This window comes from Aotus nancymaae, unplaced genomic scaffold (assembly GCF_030222135.1).
Source record: "Aotus nancymaae isolate 86718 unplaced genomic scaffold, 86718_ANA_hifiasm-v0.15.2.pri h1tg000040l, whole genome shotgun sequence".
Classification (NCBI taxonomy): domain Eukaryota; kingdom Metazoa; phylum Chordata; class Mammalia; order Primates; family Aotidae; genus Aotus; species Aotus nancymaae.
In genome coordinates this window covers 110,749-137,027 of record NW_026988454.1, presented here as the reverse complement: position 1 = coordinate 137,027, position 26,279 = coordinate 110,749, and the positions used below count along the sequence as shown (strand labels likewise).

The window sequence follows — 26,279 nt, the reverse complement described above, 5'->3', positions numbered from 1 at the left end:
GCTAAGCTTGCACCCCTGCACTCCAGCCTGGTGACAGAGCCAGACTCCATCAAAAAAAACCGAAGTCCACTCCTGTCTTCCCCTGGTTTTCTTATCGGCTTCCTTCCAAAGATCCTGCCCAGCTGCACCAGCCCTGAGAGACCAGGACGTCCACGGGGACTTCAATGGCCTCATCCACCTTCATGTAAAATTCTTTTTTTTTTTTTTTTTGACACGGAGTTTCGCTCTTGTTACCCAGGCTGGAGTGCAATGGCGCGATCTCGGCTCACCGCAACCTCCGCCTCCTGGGTTCAGGCAATTCTCCTGCCTCAGCCTCCTGTGTAAAATTCTTTTAATCACTCAGGAGAAGGCTGCTTTCTGAACTGAAAATGTTACAGCCCTCACCAGGCAGCTTACCTGAAAACACTGCTATCTTTCTTCTTGAAAAGCTGAGGAAAACTCTCTGGAAAAGTAAACACCAAAAAAGTTTCTTTTTTTTTCATAACACTTTTATGCCTCACTTTTTACACTGAAACCAGAGCTTAGTCTCGACTCATTTATAAGGTGCCTTCCCCGCCCGAAGCTGAAGCGTGCCCCCGTGATGGGCAGGCCTGAGGGTTCCGGGTCCCCACCACGTGCCACGCAAGGAAACAGGGAGGAGGAGGACGTTAAAACAGGAAAACAAAGTTCCTTTTATTTGAGGGGATCATGGCATGATTTGGGTGTTTATGCATGTTGACAGCTTAACATGGAGTTTAAGCTCAAATTCAATTTCCAGCACAGAGTCCTGCAACTGTCTCTTTAAGACGCTTTTGGGGAGAAATGGCTGAAAGATTGGAAACCGCATCCCCAGCGGCGTGCAGGGAGTGCAGGCAAAGCCTCGGGAGGATGATGAGGTGGGAACAGGCACTTGCCAGGAACAAGCAGCGTCTGGGGAGATGCTGAAACGAGACGCTAGGTCAGCCGGGGAGGCTGCTGGCATCTGAAACCGGAGCTCTGGAGGGGTCTTCGCCGGGGCGGGGCGCACGGCCGCACTCCACAGGCAGAGCCCATCTGAGGGGCCTCCTGTTCCGTGGTGGCCTCGGAAGATGGGCACCACTGGAACAGCCACCCACAGGTCACCGCACGGAAAGAGCCTCTGTGTGCACCAGCTTCTCCCAACAGCCGCTGCGGCTCACACCGTGGTCATGACCTTCAGGGCCGTCGGCTGGAACCTGCGGATCTTCTTCTTCAGGGCCTTGGAGGCCTTGATACGGCATAGCTTGGGCACGGGGGACAGGAGTGGCCTCGAGCTGACCGGGGCCGCCTGGGGCCAGGCCAGCTCCACATGCCCGACTGTTGCGTAGCCCAGTGCCAGGCCGCAGTCCCTGCTCTGGGCGCCACCCTCCCCGTCGCTGCTGCTGGACTCGTGGTCTGCGAATCGGCTGGTGGTGTGCTCACCGGCCTCTCCCTCGCTGGTCTCCGGGATGACCGAGGGGAACCGCGGGTCACACTCGGCTGAGTGCTTGGAGGGCTCTGAGTCGCTCCTGGTGTGGGCATCCTGGCGGACCAGTATGGGCCGGCCCCGGGCCTGTGGGCCACCCACTCTCCTGGCTGTGGGCCTGGGGGCCCCCAGGTTAGACTCTGGGTAACCGGCCATGCGGGCCCGCGCTGAGATGTCCACAGTGGACTGCCAGCGGCCATGCTTCCCCCTGGCTGCCGAGGTGAGCAGTGCCGCCTCGAAGGGGAACAGGGCGTGGGCTGAGGTCTGCTGGCTTTCCTGCGGGGCCACCGCCAGGGGGACGAGGACGGGCATGGGGTAGAGGGTAGACTCGGAACAGGAGCGCCCAGGCACCTCCCAGGCCAGGGCCAGCCTACTCTGGAGTGTGTCCCTCCCTGGGGGCCAGTGGGCAGGGTCCCACTCCAGGGATAGCTGGGGGGTGGCCTGGGTACCCTCAAGCCTCTCCAGCCGAAGCGACGGCTGCCCTGCGAACCTCAGCACCTTGTCCGTGGGCCTTTTCTTGATCTTTTCAGCCTTGCTCTTGGGGGGACCCGTTTTTGGCCATGGTGGTGAAGGCTTGCGGGCAGCAAAGGGCAGGTGGGCAAAGTGCCCAGAGGATGGCGGGGGACTCTCATCCAGCCTCCTGGATGGCAACGTGTTGTCTCGTCCACAGTCCTGAGCTGGGGGTGTGCTCTGGGCCTGCGAGCTGGGAGACGGCCCTGCCATGGTCTCCCTGAGGGTGCAGTGCTTTGAAGGCTGGGACCCCTCCTCTGGAAGGGTGCCAGGGTGCTGAGGACCCTCAAGGGGCAGGGATCCCTGCTGCTGGGGGCCACCCCTGCTGGCACCTCTCCTCTGAGCTGGATCTCCCTCATCCTCCCTCCCTGGGGCAAAGACCAGCTTCTTAAGTCGGCCTCCACCATCTGTACTCCAGCCCCGCTGCTTCTGTGGGGATGGGGATGCTGCACGCCTCCAAGGTCCCTGCTCTCCCCCGCTACCCTTTGCTGGGGTCTCCCGGCCCCAAAGACGCAGCAGCCTGTCGATGTAGGCTCTGGGTCTGGCCTGGCCAGCCTCGAGGACCAGCCCAGTCCGGACAGTGCTCACAGCTGCAGGGCCCAGGGGGGCTTTCCTGGGGGACGAGGGGCCACCGCCCTGCAGGGTTTCCTTAGTCAGGGCAAACAGGGGGCTCTGCAGAGCCACTGCGTGCAGGGGGCTGGGGTACGGGTATACCTCCCTGCCTCCCTGCGACACCAGGTCCTGCTGATACTTGGGGTCCAGCACGTGCAGCGGGGTGTCTGCCCCCTGGCAGAGGAGCCCGAGGAGCTCGGGGTCAGGGCCGGCTTTCTGGAGCCCCGTGTCTGCCATCAGGGCTCTGTCAATGTCACCTGGTAATAAGACAAATGAACAAACACCTGAATATGGAGAGGATTTAGTGTGCTGCTGATTTCATTTCGTGCGTGGCAGACAGGAAGGAAACGCTGCTCATTGCTGCTTCAAGGAACTCCTGGGCCCTCTGGGAGACAGGGATTCCTCAGCCACTGGGGTCCTCCTCTAGATAGAGATTGCAGGGCCCCATTTGCGTCTGCAGCACAACCCCCTCAGCCTGTTCCGACCCTTCCCCTTGAGGAAGAGTGCATGGGGAGTGAGAATCTCCAGTTCAGCACTCTCGTTTCCCTGAAGGTTTAGAGGCTGCCCAGAGAGAAGGGGCCCTGCAGCCATGGGATGGAGCCCCGATGGAGGCCAGGGAGGGAGGCCGGGGAGGGAGGCCAGGGAGGGAGGCCAGGGCATGAAGCCAGTCCCTGCAGATGCCCTGGAGGAAACCATGAGGCTTCGCAGTAACTAAAGACCAAATGGCTACTACTAAACCATGCCTTGTATTAGAAATAAAATGAGGCCCAAAGCGACATCTGTGCCTTTGGAGACAGTCTGAGGACAACGACAGCCCCTCCCGGGTCAGCAGGTGGGATCCAGGTGTGAGCCCAGTGCTCTCCCAACCAGCGCTTTCAACCCGACTCACGCCACACACGAGTGGATCCAGGGTTTTTACAGGATGTTTTTAAACTTGCTGACGCCTGTTTTGAATACAGGGCAAAGTGCTCTGCGCTAGAAGAGCTGGTGGTGACGCACCCGGCCGCGCTGGATTCCTGCCTCCCTCCAAACAACCACATGGCCCGTGGAGGCTTCCAGCGGCCGTTAGAGCCGCAGAGCACGCTCGTGTGGGGTCCCAGCTCTGCCCTCAGCAGCTGGGGGCTGCACTCTGGACCCCCGGGCCTGAGATGAGACCCCTACCTTCCCTGGCGGTTTCTTACCTGTAGACACCGGCCTGGGCCAGAAGATGCCTGACGGCTGGCCTGCCTCCCCCAGGCTGCCTGGCAGCTTGCCGCCCTCCTCGGTAGCCTGGGGTCTCCACACCGGCACAGTAGTCTCATCAACCGACCGGGGTCTCCAGTCCCCCATGCTGGGCCTGGCCTTGGGGGCCTGGGCCACAGGCAGCAAACTGCCCAGCAAGGGGGAGACGCGGTCACTGCAGACAGAGGCACAGGATGTCGACAGCGAGCAGGAGCCACCGTCACTCAGCTCGTAAAAGCCTGGACAGAGCAGACACAGCAGGTCAGCGACCCCCTCCAGAAGAGCCCAGGGCCCCTTCTCCTCTGGAGCTTGTCACGGCACAGGAGGGCCCGGGGGAACCCCTGAGCTGAGGCTACCGGAGGCCGTGGGCCATCGTCCATACAGCCGGCCCGGGAGAGTGTGCTCCGGTGACAACGTTCAGGATTCTTCCCAGGAGCTGTTAGTGGGCTGGTCAGAGCCCTCTACCCGCGCCCTCCAGCACCGGCCCTCCCTTTTCCTGGCAATGGTCCCTTTGGCACTGGGTGGCTGATGCCTGCTTCACGGTGGCCCCTTAGGAGTTCAGCCCTTTGAGGACAGGCCTCTGGCACCTGCATGGATCTCCTCCCTGGTGCTGCCAAGTTAAGGTGAGGAGGAGACCGGTCTGAGGAGGTGCTTCCGCCCCTGACCTCGGGTCCAACAACGTCACTTAGACCACCACGTGATCTTTGCAAATTACGAAGATAAGAGTGAGGTAGCCAATTCCCGTATATGCCCTTTTTCCTAAAACCCCTTGACATGACAGCATTTCATTTTAGTATTCCTCAGTCGTATATGCTTTCTCAGGCTTCAGTTGCCTCCTAACTTTCAGATGGGCCTGATGAAGCAGCACCCTCCCTGCCGGACACTGGAGAGCTGGAAGTTCAGCCCGAGAAGGGCTGGCGGTGCAGGCTTCGCCTCTGCCGCTGCTGGGGGCTGCCCTGTGTCCGGGAGGGCAGGGCTCCCAGGTACCTGAGCTGGGCCTGCTGTCGCTGTCCAGGGCCTCTCCTGACGTCGTGCCCAGATCCAGCTGCAGCTTGCTGATCTGCAGGTCCAGCTGGTCCAGGTGGATCTTCAGGCCGACGTCCTGCTGTCTCAGCCGGGACTGCGGAGGGAAAGAAGAGGAAGGGAACGATTGTACCTACAGAAACCAAAACTGAAGACGCACTGTGAGCGCAATTCAAACTCCCGAAGTCCACGTGAAATACCTCGTCTCAGTCTGGCGCTGGCCCTGCTCATTCTGAAGCCATTGCTCCACTGTGCGCTGACACCCATTCCCCGACTCCCACACACACACGTGGGTTTTTCTCCAGCTCAGACTGCTTTACTTGTCAGAACTTTTCAAATTACACATTTCTTTATAAGGATACAGAACACTACAGCATATGAGAGTGAAATCGGGATTGAAAACAGCACCTCCTTTTGACAGACAGGAGCGATCTCCATCCTCCACTCTGCTGCGCTTTCCAGCCTGCCTACGAGAGTACTCTCCTGTGCTCAGGCTTTCCACAGGCCGTGCCTGGGCACGGCGGCGTCCTTCACTCGGCCGCCTCTGGGTCCCTGGTGCCTGGGAAGCACAAACCTTTCGACTTTTCCAGAAGGTGAGAAGGTCCAGTGGAAAGACAGAAGCGCTCCCCTTGACTGTTCAGTCCCTTCTCCCTCCCTGATAGAAGAAGTCACATGTTGAACTGTGACAGCCTTTGGTAGAGCTACCAGGAGAGAAGGTTCTCAGCCAAACATAGAAAATGTCAGCTTTACCTGGAATGAATAAATGCAGCTTGAAAATCTGCCTTCAGGATCTTTGGTTTTGTTTTGTTTTTGAGACAGGGTCTTGCTTTGTTGCCCAGTCTGGAGCACGGTGGTGCAATCACGGCTCACTGCAGCCTCGGCCTCCTCAGGCCCAGGTGATCCTCCCACCTCAGCCTCCCGAGTTTCTGGACTCGGGAGGCATGAGCCACCATGTCCCACTAATTTTTGTATTTTCTGTAGAGATGGGGTCTTGTCATGTTGCCCAGGCTGGTCTCCAAGTCCTGCTTTTAAGTGATCCCCCTGCTTTGGCCTCCAACGTGCTAGGATTACAGGCATGAGCCTGGCCAAGGGGCTGGGTATTTACAAGTCACCATCACAGCCCTGCCCTGAGAGGCTGTGCCTTCTACGGGCCTCAGCTTCCCCAAATCTCAAGGGCTGATTATGAGCATGGACACGTGTGTGTGTACGTGTGTGTGTCTTTCTTTTAATTTTAAAACATTTCTTGTTTGGATTAACAATTACGATTTAGGCAAATAATTAATGAATGTAATAATGTGGTTGGTCCTCTTAGGAAAATGATTAATTATATTTCAAATTTTATGCAGGAAATAAGGAATTCCTCTGAACCCCATAACCTGGGCCTTAGGGAATGACTGTGGTCATCTCCACAATATGAGAAGTCATTACAAGAGAGGCAGGTAGCGATGGTTTCCTAGTCTGATGAGAGAATGACTTCTCGGCTTTTCCAAATGCAAGTGCCTGCGATCAGCACGGGTAGGCGGACAGGTGGAGGCCTGGCTGGACCCAGCACACAGCTTCTGTGCCGGCAGCAGCTCCCTCCTCTGGGACCCAACTCAGGGGCCTCCCAACAACCTCCAAAGTTTGCACAGTGACAGAATTGGAAGCCATAATATTATCTGTGAATGTGAACACGGCAAAAAAAAAACAAACCCTGAATTTTGTCAAAATATTATGCTTCCAGGACCACCCAGCCTCATGTAAACACACAGGCTTCTCACCCTGCACGTTTTTACACAGGTAAACCACTCTCCAGGTGAACGCACCACGCCTGCGCAGCACACACAAGGGCTCTCACACTCCAGCCATGCAAAGAGGAAGCTTGGATCCAAACAGAGGGACAGGGGATTCTTTCAGCTCAGGATTTTCCCTTGCCTATTGTAAAACAAAACCCGAGGTACCCACAGAAAATTCAGTTTCTTTGTGAGGCCGCACCTCAGCACTTGAAAGGATCCATGTTCCCTCTCCTCTTCTAAACACACTCCCCTTCTTCTGAAGGAGGGGCCCTGCACACGGCCAGCTCTGTCCTCCTCCTCCAGCCCCTCCCCGCCCCCCCGCCCCAGTGTCTGTGCGGGTTAATTGCTTTGTGATTAATGTTTGGCCAGCCCGGCCTTCAGTTGCCGATTTCTGATTAATGGTCCAGGAGGCTGCAGGACGCACAGAGCTCTCAGGCATTCACAGGTTATTTATTACATCCTCAGGTCCTGCTGCGTCTGCAGGACTCCACCATTCAGGATTTACACCGTGTTTGTAACTCTGGCCGCTGTCTCCAACCCCGACCGCTGGCCCTGACCTGGGGTTTGTATGACTGTGCTTTTCATTCACTCTTTCTTAGGGCCAGACACTGTGCTCACAGTCACAAAAGATACGTGGCCAGGAAGGAGGACCGTCCACTGCAAGGCCAGCCCCACAGCATGCTCTCCACACGTGTCCACAGTTGGCCCGACTCGCTCCACAGCAGCCAGCGAGCCCTGGGTGGCCTCGGTGCTCCACTTCCCTCTGCGGGCGTTCAGGCTAACGCCAGGCAGCCCTCTGCCAGTCTTCGGGCTACCTCTAGGCGGCCTTGCTCCAGGCGAGCTCTGGGGGCGCTTGTGCCAAAACCCCTGGGCCTGAGGAAGCGGCAGGAGGGCCTGATATAAAGGCACTCACGGCAAGCCTCCCCAGGCAGTGCGACAGCTGGGCACACCTGCAGACCGGGGCCCCACTCGTTTCCTGAGACTCCACTGGGTAAGCCTGGGAACCTGCATTTTAACAAGCTTCCCAGGGACCACGAAAGTTCCTTATGACAACGAAAAGTTTGAGGACTTCAATTCCAGTGGGTGCCGTTAAGAAAACAGGCGAATCCCTTTGAAATGTATTCTTCATGCACCGCAGGAGAATGAGCTGATTCCCATGTGCCGTGCCTGTTCCGTGGGCAAGTCAACAGTCCAGCCACTGCAGCACCTTTATGGCACGTGCAGAGGCTAAACGTGGAAGCGCCTCAGAGTTGAGGATATGGAGATGGTATCTACAATTCCATTCTGTCCCTGAGAGCTAGAATGCACAGAGGAAACATTCTATGCCTCAATTCCAAGGCTAACACCTCCTTTCTGTAGAGGGGTAAATGCTAGTATCTCAGTTTAAAAGAGGCCCATCAATCAACAGCAAAGGGGTCCCAGGTGGACTCATGGATAACGGCGCCACCGAGGCCTTGCAGGTTTCTGGGGCTGCCTGGCCCCAAGGAGTGGCCCCCTGCAAGTTCTCAGCCCTGTGTGTTCACAAAGCAAGCATGGCTGGCCCAAGGGAAACGCCAGCATCAAGTTTACGCTGCAGAAGCAGACGCACAGCTTGCTCCTGAAGCACGGGATGCTGGAAGCTGCCAGGGAAAAGGGAAAATGAAAGCTGCCACTTTCAGAACAAGTCACGACCAGCAGCGCCAAGACGGGGAAATTCTTCAGGATAAGATTTCACTGCAGAGTCCGGAGCCTTCTGTGTCTCCCCGCTTTGGAGACAGCACCCACTGGTGAAGGATGAGGTTTTCAGTCTACTCGTGGGCTCTGCGTCCCGGGGAGTGGGTGAAGTCTTTCCATCTAGGGCTTGTTGGGGAATTTAACCCTCATGAATATGGGCATGGCCGGCACTTGTCGGGAATGACAAGTTCCCTGGCAAACCATAAATGAGGATGCAGAGTCAACCCTCTACAGACTGGCCACGCAGCAGCAAAGGGGGCCACGGAGGGCATAGGGGGTTTCGTCAGCTTAGAAACCCAGAACGGGGAGACCCCAAATTGTGAAATCATTTTTCCTTTTGTTGCAGCAATAAAAGCCATTTATTTATTCAAGAAAATCCTCCTAAGCATCTCCTCCTCCACTCTTCTGTGACACAGCAATTAAAAAGGTGCAGCGCTTGCGATAAGCCTTGAGGTGAGGAGTGCTGCTGTTCTCCCGGCGGTTCAGATCCCTGGAAATGCTAGCAATCATTTGCACCTGAGAACTCCTGTCGGCTAAAGCTGCTCAGGGCCTGATAAATGTTCTTCCGGCCTTCACAGCTGAATGATGACCAACAGCCAGGTGAACACCAGGGTGGGCGGAGGGGCCCTGAGTTAGCCGGGAGTTGCTGGAGTGTGCAGCTGTTTAGCACGCAAGGCTTTTCACTGTATTCAACACTACAGAACTGCTATCACTCCTAAGGCTTTTCCCGGTAAGAAAAGTGAACAAGTGTTAAGCCCTGTGCTGATGTCACACAAATTCAATCATTCTTCTCTTTTGATCACAAAATCCATCCCAAGAACAAAGATTCAAGACAAAGTCTGCGTGTTCCTTCTGGTCCCCATATTAAAAAAAAAAAAATTAAACAAAATCCTGTTTGATCTTCTCTTCCAAAAGGCCACTTGTAATTAGAGGCTGAGCACTTGCAAGTTTGATTTGTATATTTCTTAAGCCAAGTTAATCACCAACTGCACCCTCACCCCTTGACGGCACGGTTGAGGCCAGCCTCTCAGCAGCACCTGCCTTCCCATCACACGAGCGTAACACGTCCGTGGCTGCCGTGTGCTGAGCTGAGGTCATGCAGAAGCTGAGACTGTGTCTGGGTGCAAACACACAAATGACCTAAACAGACGGCCAGGATTTGGTCACCGGGCGAGTGAACAAAGTCTGTACACCAGCTCCTTTCCTCTCAGGAGGCGGAAGCTGCAGAGTTGACGGCCTGGGCTTAATCCCACACAGTCTGCCACCTCGTCTTCCGCAAGGTGAGGTGATAACAGGGATCCTGGGAGGCGTCCCCAGAAGGGTTTGCTACGTCAACAGCCTGGCTGAGTGAGCTAGGCTGACCGTGATGTCACAGCTTCGTCTGGGCCACTTTGTAAAGGTAGTAACTTTGAACAGGACAGGCTTAAATTTCTAACGCAAAAGAAATTCCACTGAGTGTAATAGAGGCAACTCATATAAACAGACATTTTTCTCCAACCTTTTTAGTTTTTCTTTAAGAAAATATGGCAACTACTTCCAACACTCTTTTAAGTTGTTGCCAGTAAGTTTTACAAAGTCACACTGCAACGTGCTGAGCAGACAGCAAGGACTGGCGTTCCTGCCATTGTGTGAGAGGAGGGGTTAGAGCGCCCTGGCAGTGCCGGGGAGGGCCAGGAAATCAGAGTTTCTCCTCTGGATCGGAGGACTCACCTCTCCCCACGGGTCAGGTCACATCTTAAAGTTGAAGAGGCCTTTGTTAGTTACAAGCTCTCCCCAAGTACTCTATTACAGTGACGCGAACTGTGACAAACGTCAGCACATTCCCGAGGACAAGTCAGGGTGCGCTTTACCACACGGAAACTGTTGCCCCCAACCCAAGACGGCAGGGGGGCCTGGTACCCCTGGAGGTGAAGCCAGGGTCCCAAGCCCACCTCCTCCGGGGACAGCGGTCAGTACCCGCAGGTCAGAATAGCGTTGTCACAAACGCACGGGTGTCTCCCCAAAATCTTCGGGCTTCGGGATGCTGGCGTGGGTGGGCGCACATCCACGCAGGGCGGGGTGCGATCTGCACCCCGGGCCGGTTTCAGGGTCCCTGCCTGTGCGCTTCACGGCTAGGCACCTGCGCGGGGTCCCCCGTCCCCCTCCTCGGAGACCGAATCAAATCCAGAGGACGCCCCCTGCACCCATGGACGGCCCCCCTTCTGCTAACACACCGTGGCTGCAGGCGCCGGTCCCGACCCCCGACCCCGACCCCGACCCCGGCGACCCCCGACCCCCGCCGACCCCGGCGCCCGGTCCTCACCAGCTGCTCCTGCACCGCGGCCAGCGCCACCTCCAGCTGCCGCTCGTGGCCGTGGGAGCCGCAGGGGGCGGCGGGGGCGGCCGGCGCGGGCGGGGGCTGCTCGGCCAGGGCGTCCCTCACCCGCTCCTGCTGCGCGGCCCGCAGCCCCTGCAGCTCCAGCAGCCCCGCCAGCGCCGCGCGCAGCCTCGCGCCCAACCTGCGGCGGTCCCAGCCCGCGGGCCCCGGGGGTCCGCCCGGCGCCCACATGTCCCCGAACCCCACGAGCCGCGCCGGATCCCGAGCTGTGTCGCGGCGGCTCCTCCCGCGCCGCCTCCTCCGCCCCGGCCGCGGGTCGCCAGGTGGGCTGGAATCTATAGCCGGCGCGGGGCGGGGTCTGCACGCGCCCGAGGTCCCCGCGGCCGCCCGGACCCGCCCCGCCGCCCCCCGGGGCCCCCGGCCGGCTGCGGGCGGGACGGGCGCGCCCAGACCCCGGGGCCGGCTCCTGGGAGGGAGCGCGCCGTGACTTCAGCGGAGGAGGAGCCGGGAGAGGGGCCCAGACGCGCGGGGGAACAAAGGCGGGGAAAGGGCTCGTTCAGGCTTTGCCGTTTTCATAAAGATCCGTGATTGGGAACGTGTCACATTGCAGGGACTGTGTCACCGTCACAAACGCGTTAGAGATTCGGAAAACCGATCACCCACTTTCCCAGCGGACAGCTGCGGTCTGCAAGCCTCACCTTGCTTTTTCTTTTTCTTTCTTTTTTGTGACCGGGTCACACTCTGTCGCCCACGCTGGAGTCAGTGGCGCGGTCTGGGCTCCCTGCAACCTCCTTCTCCCGGGTTCAAGCCATTCTCCTCCCTCTGCCTCCCGGGTTCAAGCCGTTCTCCTGCCTCAGCCTCCCGAGTAGCTGGGACCACAGGTGCCCACCACGCCCAGCTAATTTTTTTGTATTTTTAGTAGAGACGGGGTTTCACCATGTTGGTCAGGCTGCTCAGCCTGCTTTTTACATTTTTTTAAGTAATAGCTTAAGATACAGTTCACATGCCGTAAAACACCTTATTTAAGGGGCACAGTTGCATAGTTTTTAGTATGTTCATGAACTTGTGTTCACTGTCTCCCCCCAACAAAGCCTGTTCTCATCAGTAGCCACCCCCATTCCCTCCCCCGCACCCCACACATGGAACCACCACCCCGCGGGTTCTGCAAGTTCATGGAAATGGGGTCACACGCCCGGTGGTCTCTGTGGGGGCTCCTTTCGGTGAGCTTTTTCAAGGTGCGTGCGTGCTGCAGATGCTTCGGAACTCCACTCCTTCGTGTGACTAAATAATACTCCCCTGCGTGGCTGTGCCCAATTTCGCTTATCCATTCATCTGTTGATGACATGTGAGTTTTTCCATGTTTCAGCAATTGCAAATAACGCTGCAAGGACATTCCTGCATGCGTTTTTGTGTGGCAATATGTTTCCATTGCACCGAAGAGTGGAGCGGCTGGATCATAGGTGACTGCTTCGCTTAACCTTGCCAGGAACTGTCAGACCGCTTCCCAAGTGGAATCCCACGCGCCAGCGGGATGCGAGGGTTCCACGTTCTCCGTGCGCATGCCGACTGCCGTCTTTCGTCCAGCAGATGTGAAGTGGCATCTCCCTATGGTTTTGATTTGTTTTCCCTGATGGCTAAGGACGTCGAGCGTCTTCTCACGTGCCTGTTGTATACTTCCTCTGGAGAGCTGTCTATTCAGATCCTTGGCCGTTTTAAACTTAGGTTGTCTTTTCGTTATCAAGGTGTGAGTATGCTTTAAACAATTCCCTTATCAGACATGATTTGCACTTCCCTTATGAAATACATGATTGGCAAATAGTTTTTCCATGTCGTGAGTTGTTTTTCATGTTCTTGTCCTGTGCAGCAAAAATAAGTTTGTGATTTGTTGAAGTCCAGTTTATCTGCTTTGCGGTTGTTGCTTGTGATTTGCGTGTCCTGACGTACCATCCTCTACTCCAAAGCCAAAGCTTACACCTATGACTTCTAAGATTTCGTTGTAGTCTCAGCACTTACGTTTAAGTCTTTGATCTATTTTAATTTCTGTATATGGTGTGCAGCAGCGACCCAATTTCATTCTTTTACATCTAGGTACCCAGTTGTCCCAGAACCATTTGTTGAAAAGACAATTCTTTCCGTATTGAATTGTCTTGGGACCCTTGTTGAAAATCAGTTGATCCAGAAATCCATTTCTGGTTTCTCAGTTCTGTTAGTTCTGTTGCATTGGAATATATGTCTATTCTTATGCCAGTACCACACTGTTTCAATCATTGTAGCTTTGTAATAGTTTTGAAGTCAGGAACTGTGAATCCTCCATTTTTTTTCTTTTCCAAGATTGTTTTGGTTGATCTGTGTCTTTTGATTCTCTCTCTCGCTGTTTTTTTTTTTTTTTTTTTTTTTTTTTTTTTTTGAGACAGATCCTTGCTCTGTCACCCAGGCTGGAGTACAGTAGTGCAATTTTAGCCTGCTGCTACCTCTGCCTCCCAGGTTCAAGCAATTCTCCTGCCCCAGCCTCCCGAATAGCTGGCATTACAGGCGCATGCCATTATGCCTGGCTAATTTTTGTATTTTTAGTAGAGACAGGGTTTCACCGTGTTGGTCAGGCTGTTCCCTAACTCTTGACCTCAGATGATCTGCCCACCATGGCCTTACATGCTGGGATTACAAGTGTGAGCCACTGCGCCTGGCCAGTGTGTTTTGATTTCCATATGAATTTTAGGATCAACTTGTCAATTCCAGCAAAGAAGCCATCTGGGATTTGGAAGGGAATTGCAACTAATTTGTTTACCTATTGCAGGTATTGCTACCTTAAGGTTTAATCTTTTGAACCATAAACATGGGATGTCTTGCCATTTATTTAGGTCTTCATTAATTTCTTTCAACAGTGCTTTGTAGTTTTCAGCATAGAAATTTTGTGCTTGTTAAATTTATTTCTAAGTATTTCATTATTTTTGACACAATTATACATGGAATTGTTTTCTAATTTTATTTTCAGAACGTTCATTGTTAGTGTATAAAAATTAAATATTGATTGCAAGGCCAGGTGTAGTGACACACACCTATAATCCCAGCACCTTGGTTGGCTGAGGCAGGTGGATCACTTGAGCTCCGGCATTCCAGAGCAGCCTGGACAACATGGAGAAACCCTGCCTCTGCCAAAAATACAAAAAATAGCCAGGGTGTAGTGGCATGCACCTGTAGTTCCAGCTACTCAGGAGGGAGGATGAGGCCAGAGGATCCATTGAACTCGGGAAGTCAAGGCTGCAGTAAGCTGTGTTTGCACCACTGAACTCCAGCCTGGACAGCTAAGTGAGACCCTGTCTCAAAAAGGGAAAAAAAAAAAGATTCTTGTATATTGACTCCTGTAACTTTGCTAAACTTGTTTATTAGTTTTCTAATATTTCTTGTTTATTAGTTTATTAGTGAACTTGATTATTAGTTCTTATTTAGGTTTATTAGTGAACTTGTTTATTAGTTCTTAAGTGTTCCTTAGTTCTTAGGTTTATTAGTTTTTAAGTGAATTTCTTTGTACTTTCTATGTAGAAGCTCATGTCATCTGCAAATAGAGAGTGTTACTGCTTCCTTTCCAGGACGGATACCTTTTACTTCTTTACCCACCTAAGTGTTCTGCCTACAACATCTGGCACCATGTCGAGCAGAAAGAGCAGGAGAAAACATTCCGTCTTTCCTGTTCGGTCTGACGTCAGCTGTGGGCTCGTCATAGATGCCTTCTAGAGATAGAGATGAAGATAGTGAAGAGGGCGACAGGCTGGAGGCAAGTCTGTTATCAGTTACGTCCGCTCCCTGTATGTGGGCTCTCTCAATGATGCCCTCGGTAAACAGAAGGTCTTCATTTTTACATAGTCTTATTTATCATTAATCTCCTTGTGCCCTTTTGAAGAAATGTTTGCTCACCCAGGTTACTGAGGACGTCATTTAATGCTGTCTTCTAGAAACCTTGGCATTTTGCCTTTCTTGTCTAGGTCTATCATCCACCTAGAATGGCTTTTCATGTGTCGTGTTGGGGGGGAGGTGTCACAATGTGCTTGTTTTCAAACACCTCTTCCAGTGCGATATTTATTGAAAAGTCGTGTCCTTTCTGAACTCTTGCACTGTGCCACCACCTGTGTCCTGAGTGAAGCGTCTGCGTGTGTTCAGGTCTGTTGCGGGTCTTCGTCTCCCTGTGGCGAGTGCCTCTGTCTATTCTTGCACTTGTTATATTGCTTTGTCTTTAAAAGAAGTGATGATATTTTACAGGGCAAGCTCTCCCACCGTATTTCTCAAGAGTGTCTTCAATATCTTTGGTGCTTTGCAACATTACGTAAGTTCAGAATCAGCAAGTAAATAAATAGCAGAAGTCTACTGCATTTCCATGGGACTGCATTGACTCTGAGTCCATTGGGGGAAATTACATCTTTACAATCTTGAACATTCTATTGCTGATCCACAGACAAGGAATAATGCCCCTTTATTTATAAAAGTTTTCTTTTTATATGAGTCTGCATGGGCAGATTTGTTGTATAGGCGTGTTGTGTGCCGCAAGGATTTGGTGTAGAGACTGTTTTGGGCAGATTTGCTGTATAGGCGCATTGTGTGCCGCAGGGATTTGGTGTACAGACTGTTTCATGCAGACTTGTTGTATAGGCACATTGAGTGCCGCAGGGATTTGGTGTACAGACTGTTTCATGCAGATTTGTTGTATACGCGCGTTGTGTGCCACAGGGATTTGGTGTACAGACTGTTTCATCCAGATTTGCTGTATAGGCACGTTGTGTGCCACGGGGATTTGCTGTACAGACTGTTTCATCCAGATTTGCTGTATAGGCACGTTGTGTGCCACGGGGATTTGGTGTACAGACTGTTTCATGCAGATTTGTTGTGCAGATTTGTTGTATAGGCAAGTTGTGTGCCGCAGGGATTTGGTGTACAGACTGTTTCGTGTAGATTTGCTGTATAGGCGCATTGTGTGCCACAGGGATTTGGTGTACAGACTTTTTCATGCAGATTTGTTGTATAGGTGCATTGTGTGCCACAGGGGTTTGGTGTACAGACTGTTTTGTGCAGATTTGTTGTGCAGATTTGTTGTATAGGCACGTTGTGTGCCACAGGAATTTGGTGTACAGACTGTTTCATGCAGATTTGTTGTATAGGCGCATTGTGTGCCACAGGGGTTTGGTGTACAGACTGTTTTGTGCAGATTTGTTGTATAGGCGCGTTGTGTGCCACAGGGATTTGGTGTACAGACTGTTTCATGCAGACTTGTTGTATAGGCACATTGAGTGCCGCAGGGATTTGGTGTACAGACTGTTTCATGCAGATTTGTTGTATAGGCGCGTTGTGTGCCACAGGGATTTGGTGTACAGACTGTTTTGTGCAGATTTGTTGTATAGGCGCGTTGTGTGCCACAGGGATTTGGTGTACAGACTGTTTAGTGCAGATTTGCTGTATAGGTGCGTTGCGTGCCGCAGGGATTTGGTGTACAGACTGTTTTGTGCAGATTTGTTGTGCAGATTTGTTGTATAGGCACGTTGTGTGCCGCAGGGATTTGGTGTACAGACTGTTTCGTGTAGATTTGCTGTATAGGCGCATTGTGTGCCACAGGGGTTTGGTGTACAGACTGTTTTGTGCAGATTTGCTGTATAGGCGCGTTGCGTGCCACAGGGATTTGGTGTACAGACTGTTTTCTGCAGATTTGCTGTGTAGGCGCGTTGCGTGCCACAGGGATTTGGTGTACAGACTGTTTTCTGCAGATTTGCTGTGTAGGCGCGTTGCGTGCCACAGGGATTTGGTGTACAGACTGTTTTGTGCAGATTTGCTGTATAGGCGCGTTGCGTGCCACAGGGATTTGGTGTACAGACTGTTTTCTGCAGATTTGCTGTGTAGGCGCGTTGCGTGCCACAGGGATTTGGTGTACAGACTGTTTCATGCAGAATTGCTGTATAGGCGCATTGCGTGCTGCAGGGATTTGGTGTACAGACTGTTTTCTGCAGATTTGCTGTATAGGCGCGTTGTGTGCCGCAGGGATTTGGTGTACAGACTGTTTTGGGTAGATTTGCTGTATAGGCGCATTGCGTGCCGCAGGGATTTGGTGTACAGACTGCTTCATGCAGATTTGTTGTATAGGCGCGTTGTGTGCCGCAGGGATTTGCTGTACAGACTGTTTTGTGCAGATTTGCTGTATAGGCGCATTGTGTGCTGCAGGGATTTGGTATACAGACTGTTTAGTGCAGATTTGCTGTATAGGCGCGTTGCGTGCCACAGGGATTTGGTGTACAGACTGTTTCATGCAGATTTGCTGTATAGGCGCGTTGTGTGCCGCAGGGATTTGGTGTACAGACTGTTTTGGGTAGATTTGCTGTATAGGCGCGTTGTGTGCCCCAGGGATTTGGTGTACAGACTGTTTTGTGCAGATTTGCTGTATAGGAGCATTGTGTGCCACAGGGATTTGGTGTACAGACTGTTTTCTGCAGATTTGCTGTATAGGCGCGTTGCGTGCCGCAGGGATTTGGTGTACAGACTGTTTTGGGCAGATGTGCTGTATAGGCGCATTGTGTGCCGCAGGGATTTGCTGTACAGACTGTTTCGTGCAGATTTGCTGTATAGGCGCATTGCGTGCTGCAGGGATTTGGTGTACAGACTGTTTTCTGCAGATTTGCTGTATAGGCGCGTTGCGTGCCGCAGGGATTTGGTGTACAGACTGTTTTGTGCAGATTGGCTGTATAGGCGCGTTGTGTGCCGCAGGGATTTGGTGTACAGACTGTTTTGGGTAGATTTGCTGTATAGGCGCATTGCGTGCCGCAGGGATTTGGTGTACAGACTGTTTCATGCAGATTTGGTGTATAGGCGCGTTGTGTGCCACAGGGATTTGGTTTACAGACTGTTTCATGTAGATTTGCTGTATAGGCGTGTTGTGTGCTGCAGGGATTTGGTGTACAGACTGTTTCATCCAGATTTGCTGTATAGGCACGTTGTGTGCCACAGGGATTTGGTGTACAGACTGTTTTGTGCAGATTTGCTGTATAGGCGCGTTGCGTGCCACAGGGATTTGGTGTACAGACTGTTTAGTGCAGATTTGCTGTATAGGTGCGTTGTGTGCCGCAGGGATTTGGTGTACAGACTGTTTTGTGCAGATTTGCTGTATAGGCGCGTTGTGTGCCACAGGGATTTGGTGTACAGACTGTTTTGTGCAGATTTGCTGTATAGGCGCGTTGTGTGCTGCAGGGATTTGGTGTATAGACTGTTTTGTGCAGATTTGTTATATAGGCACATTGCGTGCCGCAGGGATTTGTTGTACAGACTGTTTATCACCCCTGTTCCAGGTAATAAGCGTAGGACTGGATATTTGGTTTTTCCTTCCTCATGCTTCTCCCACCCTCCACTCTGAGATAGGCCTCTATTCTCTTCTTTATGTGGGTGTGTAGTGGATGCATAGCTCCCACTTATAAGTGATAACACGTGGTGTTTGGTTTTCTGTTCCTGTGTTAGTTCACTTGGGATAACGGCCTCCAGCTCCATCCATGTTGTTGCAAAGAACATGATCTAGTTCTTTTTCATGGCTGCATAGTGTTCCATGGTATACATTTATATAAAGGTTTCTTATAATGTCTCTAATTATTATTTTCTAATTTTCTGTGTAGAACATTGTGAAAATGTTGTGGTCTTCTAGAGCTCTCATTATATTTGTCCTTACTTTTTTTTTTTTGATGCTGTTGTTACCAGAAAAGCAGTCTTGATTCAGACCCCAAGAGAGGGCTCTTGGATCCCACGCAGGAAGGAATTCAAGGCGAGCGGCAGAGTGCAGGAGAGGCAGCAAGTTTCTTAGAACCGACGCCATTGCAGAGTGTGAGTCTGATGTCCTCAGAAGGCTTGTGAGAAATGTACCTCTTGTTTTAAGTTTTTCTTATATGGGGTCTAGCTATGTAAAGTCTATACTAAGCTGTGACTACATGTGTGTAGGCTGAAAGCGTGGCAAAACCACTCTGTTGATTTAAAGAAAACTGTTCTTGACATTTCAGTGTGTAAGTGTCGGGGGCCGGTGAGAGCGGCACGTCTGCCAGGGTCTCTTGGCCTGCAAGAGGGTCCCAATACCTGGAAGAGAGAGTGCGCGGAAGAAAAGAAAAGACAGGACAGCTGGAGTCTGGAGGGCTGGCCCTAAAACCAGCAACTTTATTGTACACTGAGTTAGTATATATATCTTTTCCTACCTCATTTTACAGGAACATTCTTTGCCCCACCTCATTTACATAAGCATTCTTAGTCCCATCTCAATTATCAGAACAGATGCCATTATCTTAATAAAGGGAAGAGAGAGCCATCCGGCTACAAGCTTAGGCAGCGGAACACACAATGGGTACAATCAAGTCATGGAGGTGGGTCTCATTATCAGGGTGAGGAAACCTATAGTTAAAATGTTAATGATCTATGCAAGTCATCAGAGAGGTGATAGACCCATTAACTTTGCAAATAGCAGTCACAGGAACAAGCATGGGACCCATCAACAGAGGGTAAACAAAGTCATAAAACTAGCCCAGAGCAGGTACTTCAAGAAACAATGCCTAGTAAAACCACACAGCCTTCACCCAGCCTTTAGGTCAGTGGACCAGAAATAGGCTTCTGCACACTCAAACTTCTATTAAATCTCTCTTTCACTGGTCTCGACTGCCTCCAGGGGGTGGGAAACGTGTCTGGGCTCAAGCTCCATTATGGCGAGGACACTGAGTGGTCTCAACGCTGGAGCGATCCCCACATGTAAGTACATTGGAGCACGACTATCATTATCTTGAAGGCATATGTTGCTGCAGGTATTGGGACAGGCCTGGACTTCCTGTTGTGGTAGGAGTTTGTCCTGGCAGGCATGACTGAGCTGCTTTCTTGGCTGTAAACATCTCAGGACCGTGGTGCAGGACGTGAGTTGGTTTTAAAATGGCATTACACTGGCTCTCCTGGGCTCCTGCTTCCCTAATGCTATTGCCAGTTACCTTTAAAATTATTTTTATTTCGTTGATGATAGATAAAAATACCAATAAAGAATCTAATGACTTTGTGAAAGTCATTTATTCATTTGAATCATTTATCTACAGATTATTCGGGATTTTTTTTCCATGCACACTTATATCATCTGAGATTAATGGCAGTTTTATGTCTTTATTTCTGACCCTTAAATCTTCTGTTCATTTTTCTTGCCTTATTTTAGTGTCTAGCACCCCAAGGAGAATGTTGAAAGATGATTTGTCACTTCCAAGGACAGTGGGAAGCTTTTCAGAATTTCATCACCAAGAGGATGGTGTGTGTGCTTTGAAGATACCATTTATGAGGTTAAGAAGATGATCACCGGTTCCTAGAATGGATGTTGAATTTTATCCAAGGTATTTTCTAAGGTAGTGAGGTGATTATAATATTTTTCTCCGTTTTTCCCTATTTATTTCATAAATTATGTTAGTTGATTTACAAATATAAAGCTGGCCCTGCGTTTCTGGAATACGTCAAGCCGGTTATACCCATTGTCGCACTTATACATTGCGTTTGGTTTTAAAGCTTCGCGTCTGTACTCACGAGATTAGCTCATCACTCTCCTTTCTTGTCCATTCCTTTCCAAGTTTGCAGAATCAATGGTATGCTGACCTCATGGAGTGAAAGCATTCCCACGTTTGAAAGTCCATGCGAGGATGTGTGTAAAGCCCATGCCGTTTTATTCTTAAATATTTGGCAGAATTTGTTAATGAAGCCATCTCTACCTGGGATTTTTGTGTGTAAAAATTTCAATTTTGAATACAAACTTTTAAATTTTTTTTAATTATTCAGACTTTCTATGTTTTCTTGTGTCGTTTGTTGCCGGTGTGTTATTCCATAGGTTTTCGTTCCTTTTGTCCCTGTTTTCAGGTGTGCTGGCATCTTCGTGACCCGTGCTGGCACCATTGGGATTCATGCTGGCATCGTGCCCCACGCTGGCATCGTGACCTGAGCTAGTATCTTCGGGTGTCTTACAATCCGCATGCTGCCTCCTCACACTTTTTTCTACCACTGGTTACTCGTGCTCTCTCTACATTTTGGTGATGGTTTCACAGTTTTATTGTCTCTCAAAGAAACAACTGTTGGCTTCGGTGGTCGTCTCTGTTGGCGTCTGCTTCTGACTCATGCATGCGTGCTGTTTTCCTTCTCAGCTTCCCTCTGCCTGTTTTCTGTGGGTGCGCTTCACTGGGTTACTTCCTCTAATTTCTTAAAATGAGTTTTTGGCTCACCAGCTTCTGCCTCTCACATGGGAATAGCTCAGCCCTCACTGGTGGTTTTCAGGAGCTTGTTACTGGGCAAATACTGGGTCCTCTGTGTCTTAGACTGTTCATAGCATTGACTTGGAGGAGAGCCGTGGGGTCACGGCCTGTGTGAACTGTGTGTCATCCAGAGCCGCCTGGGGCGGAGGTTGCAGCAGCTCTGCTGGCGTAGGCTCCGGAGGAAGGGCGCGGATGCCATCTCGGTTTGAGTCCTAGAATGTGAGCTCCGTCAGGAATTCCAGTGACCACGTAGTCCTTTTTTCTGCCATTGTCCCTGTCCAGAAGGTCACAGGCAAAAAGAACAGGTCTGGAAAATGAGACTCGGTTTATTTGTCTCAATCATCCTCTCTCTGTTTGTCACATAAATTTATGTCAGTTGTGGGGTGTCCTGGAGTTTTTGCACTTGCTCACACACACACACACACACACACACAAGATGACATTCGCTATCACGGGTGCCTCCGAGAAAGAATCTGGGCTCAGAGAACACTTCTGAGGCCTCCACAGGAAGGGCTGAGGGTCTTCACACCGATTTGTACAAAGGCCGGGCTCACCCCAGATGGTCGGCAGTTTCACGATTTTACCGGCTTTCCCACTCCCTCACCCACCTCCCGTTTCCTTAGTCCTGCCGTTTACTCACCATAAACTTGGAATCCTTGCCCATTTTATCAGAGCTTGGTCTTTCTCTCCCTACGATGACGTAGACTCCCTCTTGCTCGAGGGAGGTCAGATTTTCCCTCTTCACGACGTCAGCCGATTGGATGAGGACCTCCCACCACAGGGACGACAATTAGCTTTACTCAGAGTCCACCTATGTCAATGTGAATCTTATCTGCAAACGCCCTCACAGAAACATCCGGAGTAGCATTTGACCAAATGCCTGTGGCTCAGCAGGAATCAGGTTGACACATAAAATTAATCATCGCATCCAGTGTTTGGTAAACTTCAACAAGAAGGGACCTTTGTCCTCTGACTGTAGAAAAATTCTTCTATATTTCGTTGATAATTTCTGGTTTCATTTCTGTCTTCTGTCTCCTCACTGCAACACTTTAATTCTCACTGGGACTTCCATGATTAAGCCTTTCTGATTTTATTTTTATGTCATATTTCCTATCTTTTTATCTTTTTGTTTTTGAATATTTTGTTCAGTTTTGGCTTCCAGCACTTCTGTTATTTTATTGATCATATTTTTAACTTTTAAGGGGTCTTTGTTAGCCTCTGGGTCATGGTCACATTTTACAATTTTTATCTTGTGGGTGCAATCACTTCGAATCTCTCTCTGAGTACCGATTTCCTGTGTGTATTTTCTAAATTACCCATGTTGTGTGAGGTCTGCTTTCCTGCTTCTCTACCTTTGACTCTCTCTTCAAGGCTCACATAATCAGGCATGCGTCTCCTTCCCATGTCCCCCTTAACTCCACAGAGGGGACAGCAAGTGCGGCTCAGAGGAGCAGGCCTTCTCCCCGCCTTCGCTTTTATGATCATTACAGGGTCCTAGAGTACACAATTTAGTCATATTACTACATATCGTATAACTGTTCCGGTTATAACTTGGAATACTAAATGGCAATGAAGAAATGCTTATAAGATGCCAGGTGCCAGGAAGGAAAAAGTTCATGTAACATTGTAACTACATTATGACCATAAGTACCTGTAAAGCATGCACGCCTGTCAGCAGGGTCTATTTCGAGGCATAAGACAATTGAAACATTTATTTGTAAGTTCGCTGTGGGTCACTTTCTCCATTGGGTTAATTTGCTTTCTTGTTGATCAATTTATTTGTGCAGTAAACAAAAAGTAAACATTTTAATAAAAATAATAAACACTTAATAAAGTGTTATCTGACATGGATGTACGTCAGTCATTTTTCTTTTTTTTTCTTGCATTTTAGGTTTTGGGGTACATGTGAAAAACATGCAAGTTTGTTGCATAGGTGCATACGTGCCAGTGTGATTTGCTGCCTTCCTCCCCTTCACCTATATCTGGCATTTCTCCCCATGCTATCTCTCCCCAGCTCCCCACCCCCTGTTGTCCCCCCCACTCCCCCCAACAGACCCCAGTGTATAGTGCTCCTCTCCCTGTGTCCACTTGTTCCCATTGTTCAACACCTGTCTATGAGTGAGAACATGCGGTGTTTGATTTTGTGTTCTTGTGTCAGTTTGCTGAGAATGATGGTTTCCAGGTTCATCCATGTCCCTACAAATGACACGAACTCATCGTTTTTGATGGCTGCATAATATTCCATGGTGTATATGTGCCACATTTTCCCTGTCCAGTCTATCATCTATGGGTATTTGGGTTGGTTCCAGGTCTTTGCTATTGTAAACTGTGCTGCAGTGAACATTCGTGTGCATGTGTCCTTATAGTAGAACGATTTATAATCCTTTGGATATATACCCAGTAATGGGATTGCCGGGTCAAATGGAATTTCTATTTCTAGGTCCTTGAGGAATCGCCACACTGTCTTCCACAATGGTTGAACTAATTTACACTCCCACCAACAGTGTAAAAGTGTTCCTCTTTCTCCACATCCTCTCCAGCATCTGCTGTCTCCAGATTTTTTAATGATCGCTGTTCTAACTGGCATGAGATGGTATCTCAATGTAGTTTTGATTTGCATTTCTCTAATGACCAGTGATGATGAGCATTTTTTCATATGTTTGTTGGCCTCATGTATGTCTTCTTTTGTAAAGTATCTGTTCATATCCTTCGCCCACTTTTGAATGGGCTTGTTTGTTTTTTTCTTGTAAATCTGTTTTAGTTCATTGTAAATTCTGGATATCAGCCCTTTGTCAGATGGGTAAGCTGCAAAAATTTTTTCCCATTCTGTTGGTTGCCGATTCACTCTAATGACTGTTTTTTTTGCTGTGCAGAAGCTGTGGAGTTTGATTAGGTCTCATTTGTCTATTTTGGCTTTTGTTGCCAATGCTTTTGGTGTTTTGGTCATGAAGTCCTTGCCTACGCCTATGTCCTGAATGGTTTTGCCTAGGTTTTCTTCTAGGGTTTTTATGGTTTTAGGTCTTATGTTTAAGTCTTTAATCCATCTGGAGTTAATTTTAGTGTAAGGTGTCAGGAAGGGGTCCAGTTTCTGCTTTCTGCATATGGCTAGCCAGTTTTCCCAACACCACTTATTAAACAGGGAATCCTTTCCCCATTGCTTGTTTTTATCAGGTTTGTCAAAGATCGGATGGTTGTAGATATGTTGTGTTGCCTCCGAGTCCTCTGTTCTGTTCCATTGGTCTATATCTCTGTTTTGGTACCAGTACCATGCTGTTTTGATTACTGTAGCCTTGTAATATAGTTTGATGTCTGGTAGTGTGATGCCTCCCGCCTTTTTCTTATTGCTTAGAATTGACTTGGCTATGCAGGCTCTCTTTTGGTTCCATATGAAGTTTAAGGTGGTTTTTTCCAGTTCTGTGAAGAAGATCATTGGTAGCTTGATGGGGATAGTGTTGAATCTGTAAATTACTTTGGGCAGTATGGCCATTTTCACGATATTGATTCTTCCTAACCATGAACATGGAATGTTTCTCCATCTGTTTGTGTCCTCTCTTATTTCGTTGAGCAGTGGTTTGTAGTTCTCTTTGAAGAGGTCCTTGACATTCCTTGTTAGTTGTATTCCTAGGTATTTTTTTCTCTTTGTAGCAATTGTGAATGGCAGTTCGTTCTTGATTTGGCTCTCTTTAAGTCTGTTATTGGTGTATAGGAATGCTTGTGATTTTTGCACATTGATTTTGTATCCTGAGACTTTGCTGAAGTTGCTTATCAGTTTCAGGAGATTTTGGGCTGAGACGATGGGGTCTTCTAGATATACAATCATGTCATCTGCAAATAGAGACAATTTGACTTCCTCCTTTCCTAATTGAATACCCTTTATTTCTTTTTTTTGCCTGATTGCTCTGGCTAGAACTTCCAGTACTATATTGAATAGGAGTGGTGAGAGAGGGCATCCTTGTCTAGTGCCAGATTTCAAAGGGAATGCTTCCTGTTTTTGCCCATTCAGTATGATATTGGCTGTTGGTTTGTCGTAAATGGCTTTTATTATTTTGAGATACGTTCCGTCGATACCTAGTTTATTGAGGGTTTTTAGCATAAAGTGCTGTTGAATTTTGTCTAAGGCCTTCTCTGCATCAATTGAGATAATCATGTGGTTTTTGTCTTTGGTTCTGTTTATGTGGTGAATTACATTTATAGACTTGCGTATGTTGAATCAGTCTTGCATCCCCGGGATGAATCCTACTTGATCATGGTGGATAAGCTTTTTGATGTGCTGTTGCAATCGGCTTGCCAGTATTTTATTGAAGATTTTTGCATCTATGTTCATCATGGATATTGGCCTGTAGTTTTCTTTTCTTGTTGAGTCTCTGCCTGGTTTTGGTATCAGGATGATGTTGGTCTCATAAAATGATTTGGGAAGGATTCCCTCTTTTTGGATTATTTGGAATAGTTTCAGAAGGAAGGGTACCAGTTCCTCTTTGTATGTCTGGTAGAATTCGGCTGTGAACCCATTTGGACCTGGGCTTTTTTTGGGTGGTAGGCTCTTAATTGCTGCCTCGACTTCAGTCCTTGTTATTGGTCTATTCAGGGTTTCAAATTCTTCCTAGTTTAGGCTTGGGAGGAGGCAACTGTCCAGGAATTTATCCATTTCTTCCAGGTTTTCTAGTTTATGTGCATAGAGTTGTTTGTAATAATCTCTGATGATGGTTTGAATTTCTGTGGAATCTGTGGTGATATCCCCTTTATCATTTTTTATTGCATCTATTTGGTTATTCTCTCTTTTCTTTTTTATTAATTTGGCTAGTGGTCTGTCTATTTTGTTGATCTTTTCAAAAAACCAGCTCCTGGATTTATTGGTTTTTTGAAGGGTTTTTCGTGTCTCTATCTCCTTCAGTTCTGCTCTGATCTTAGTTATTTCTTGTCTTCTGCTAGGTTTTGAGTTTTTTTGATCTTGCTCCTCTAGCTCTTTCAATTTTGACAATAGGGTGTCAATTTTAGATCTCTCTTTGCTTCTCATGTGGGCACTTATTGCTATATATTTTCCTCTGGACACTGCTTTAAATGTGTCCCAGAGATTCTTGTATGTGGTGTCTTCGTTCTCGTTGGTTTCGAAGAACATCTTTATTTCTGCCTTCATTTCATCATTTATCCAGTCAACATTCAAGAGAAAGTTGTTCAGTTTCCATGAAGCTGAGCGGTTCTGGGTTGGTTTCTGAATTCTGAGTTCTAACTTGATTGCACTGTGGTCTGACAGACTGTTTGTTATGGTTTCTGTTCTTTTGCATTTGCTGAGGAGTGATTTACTTCCAATTATGTGGTCAATTTTAGAGTAGGTGTGATGTGGTGCTGAGAAGAATGTATATTCTGTGTATTTGGGGTGGAGA

The 26,279-nt window shown here is 49.5% G+C and overlaps 1 protein-coding gene across 2 annotated transcripts; it reads right to left on the bottom strand.

The window, feature by feature from the left end:
• Nucleotides 1-651: 651 nt before the first annotated feature.
• On the bottom strand, nucleotides 652-10,864 carry DACT2 (dishevelled binding antagonist of beta catenin 2). Of its 2 annotated transcripts, XM_064360450.1 has the most exons (4): nucleotides 10,619-10,864; nucleotides 4,793-4,925; nucleotides 3,766-4,044; nucleotides 652-2,841 (listed from the first exon to the last, which is right to left on the bottom strand). In XM_064360450.1, exons 1-4 carry the CDS (start codon nucleotides 10,862-10,864, stop codon nucleotides 1,154-1,156), a joined length of 2,346 nt encoding a protein of 781 aa, XP_064216520.1. In that variant the 3' UTR covers nucleotides 652-1,153. The 2 variants fall into 2 exon arrangements, with proteins under 2 accessions (XP_064216520.1, XP_064216521.1); XM_064360451.1 differs by lacking the exons at nucleotides 4,793-4,925; nucleotides 10,619-10,864 and adding an exon at nucleotides 4,162-4,627.
• Between the last annotated feature and the right edge of the window lie 15,415 nt (nucleotides 10,865-26,279).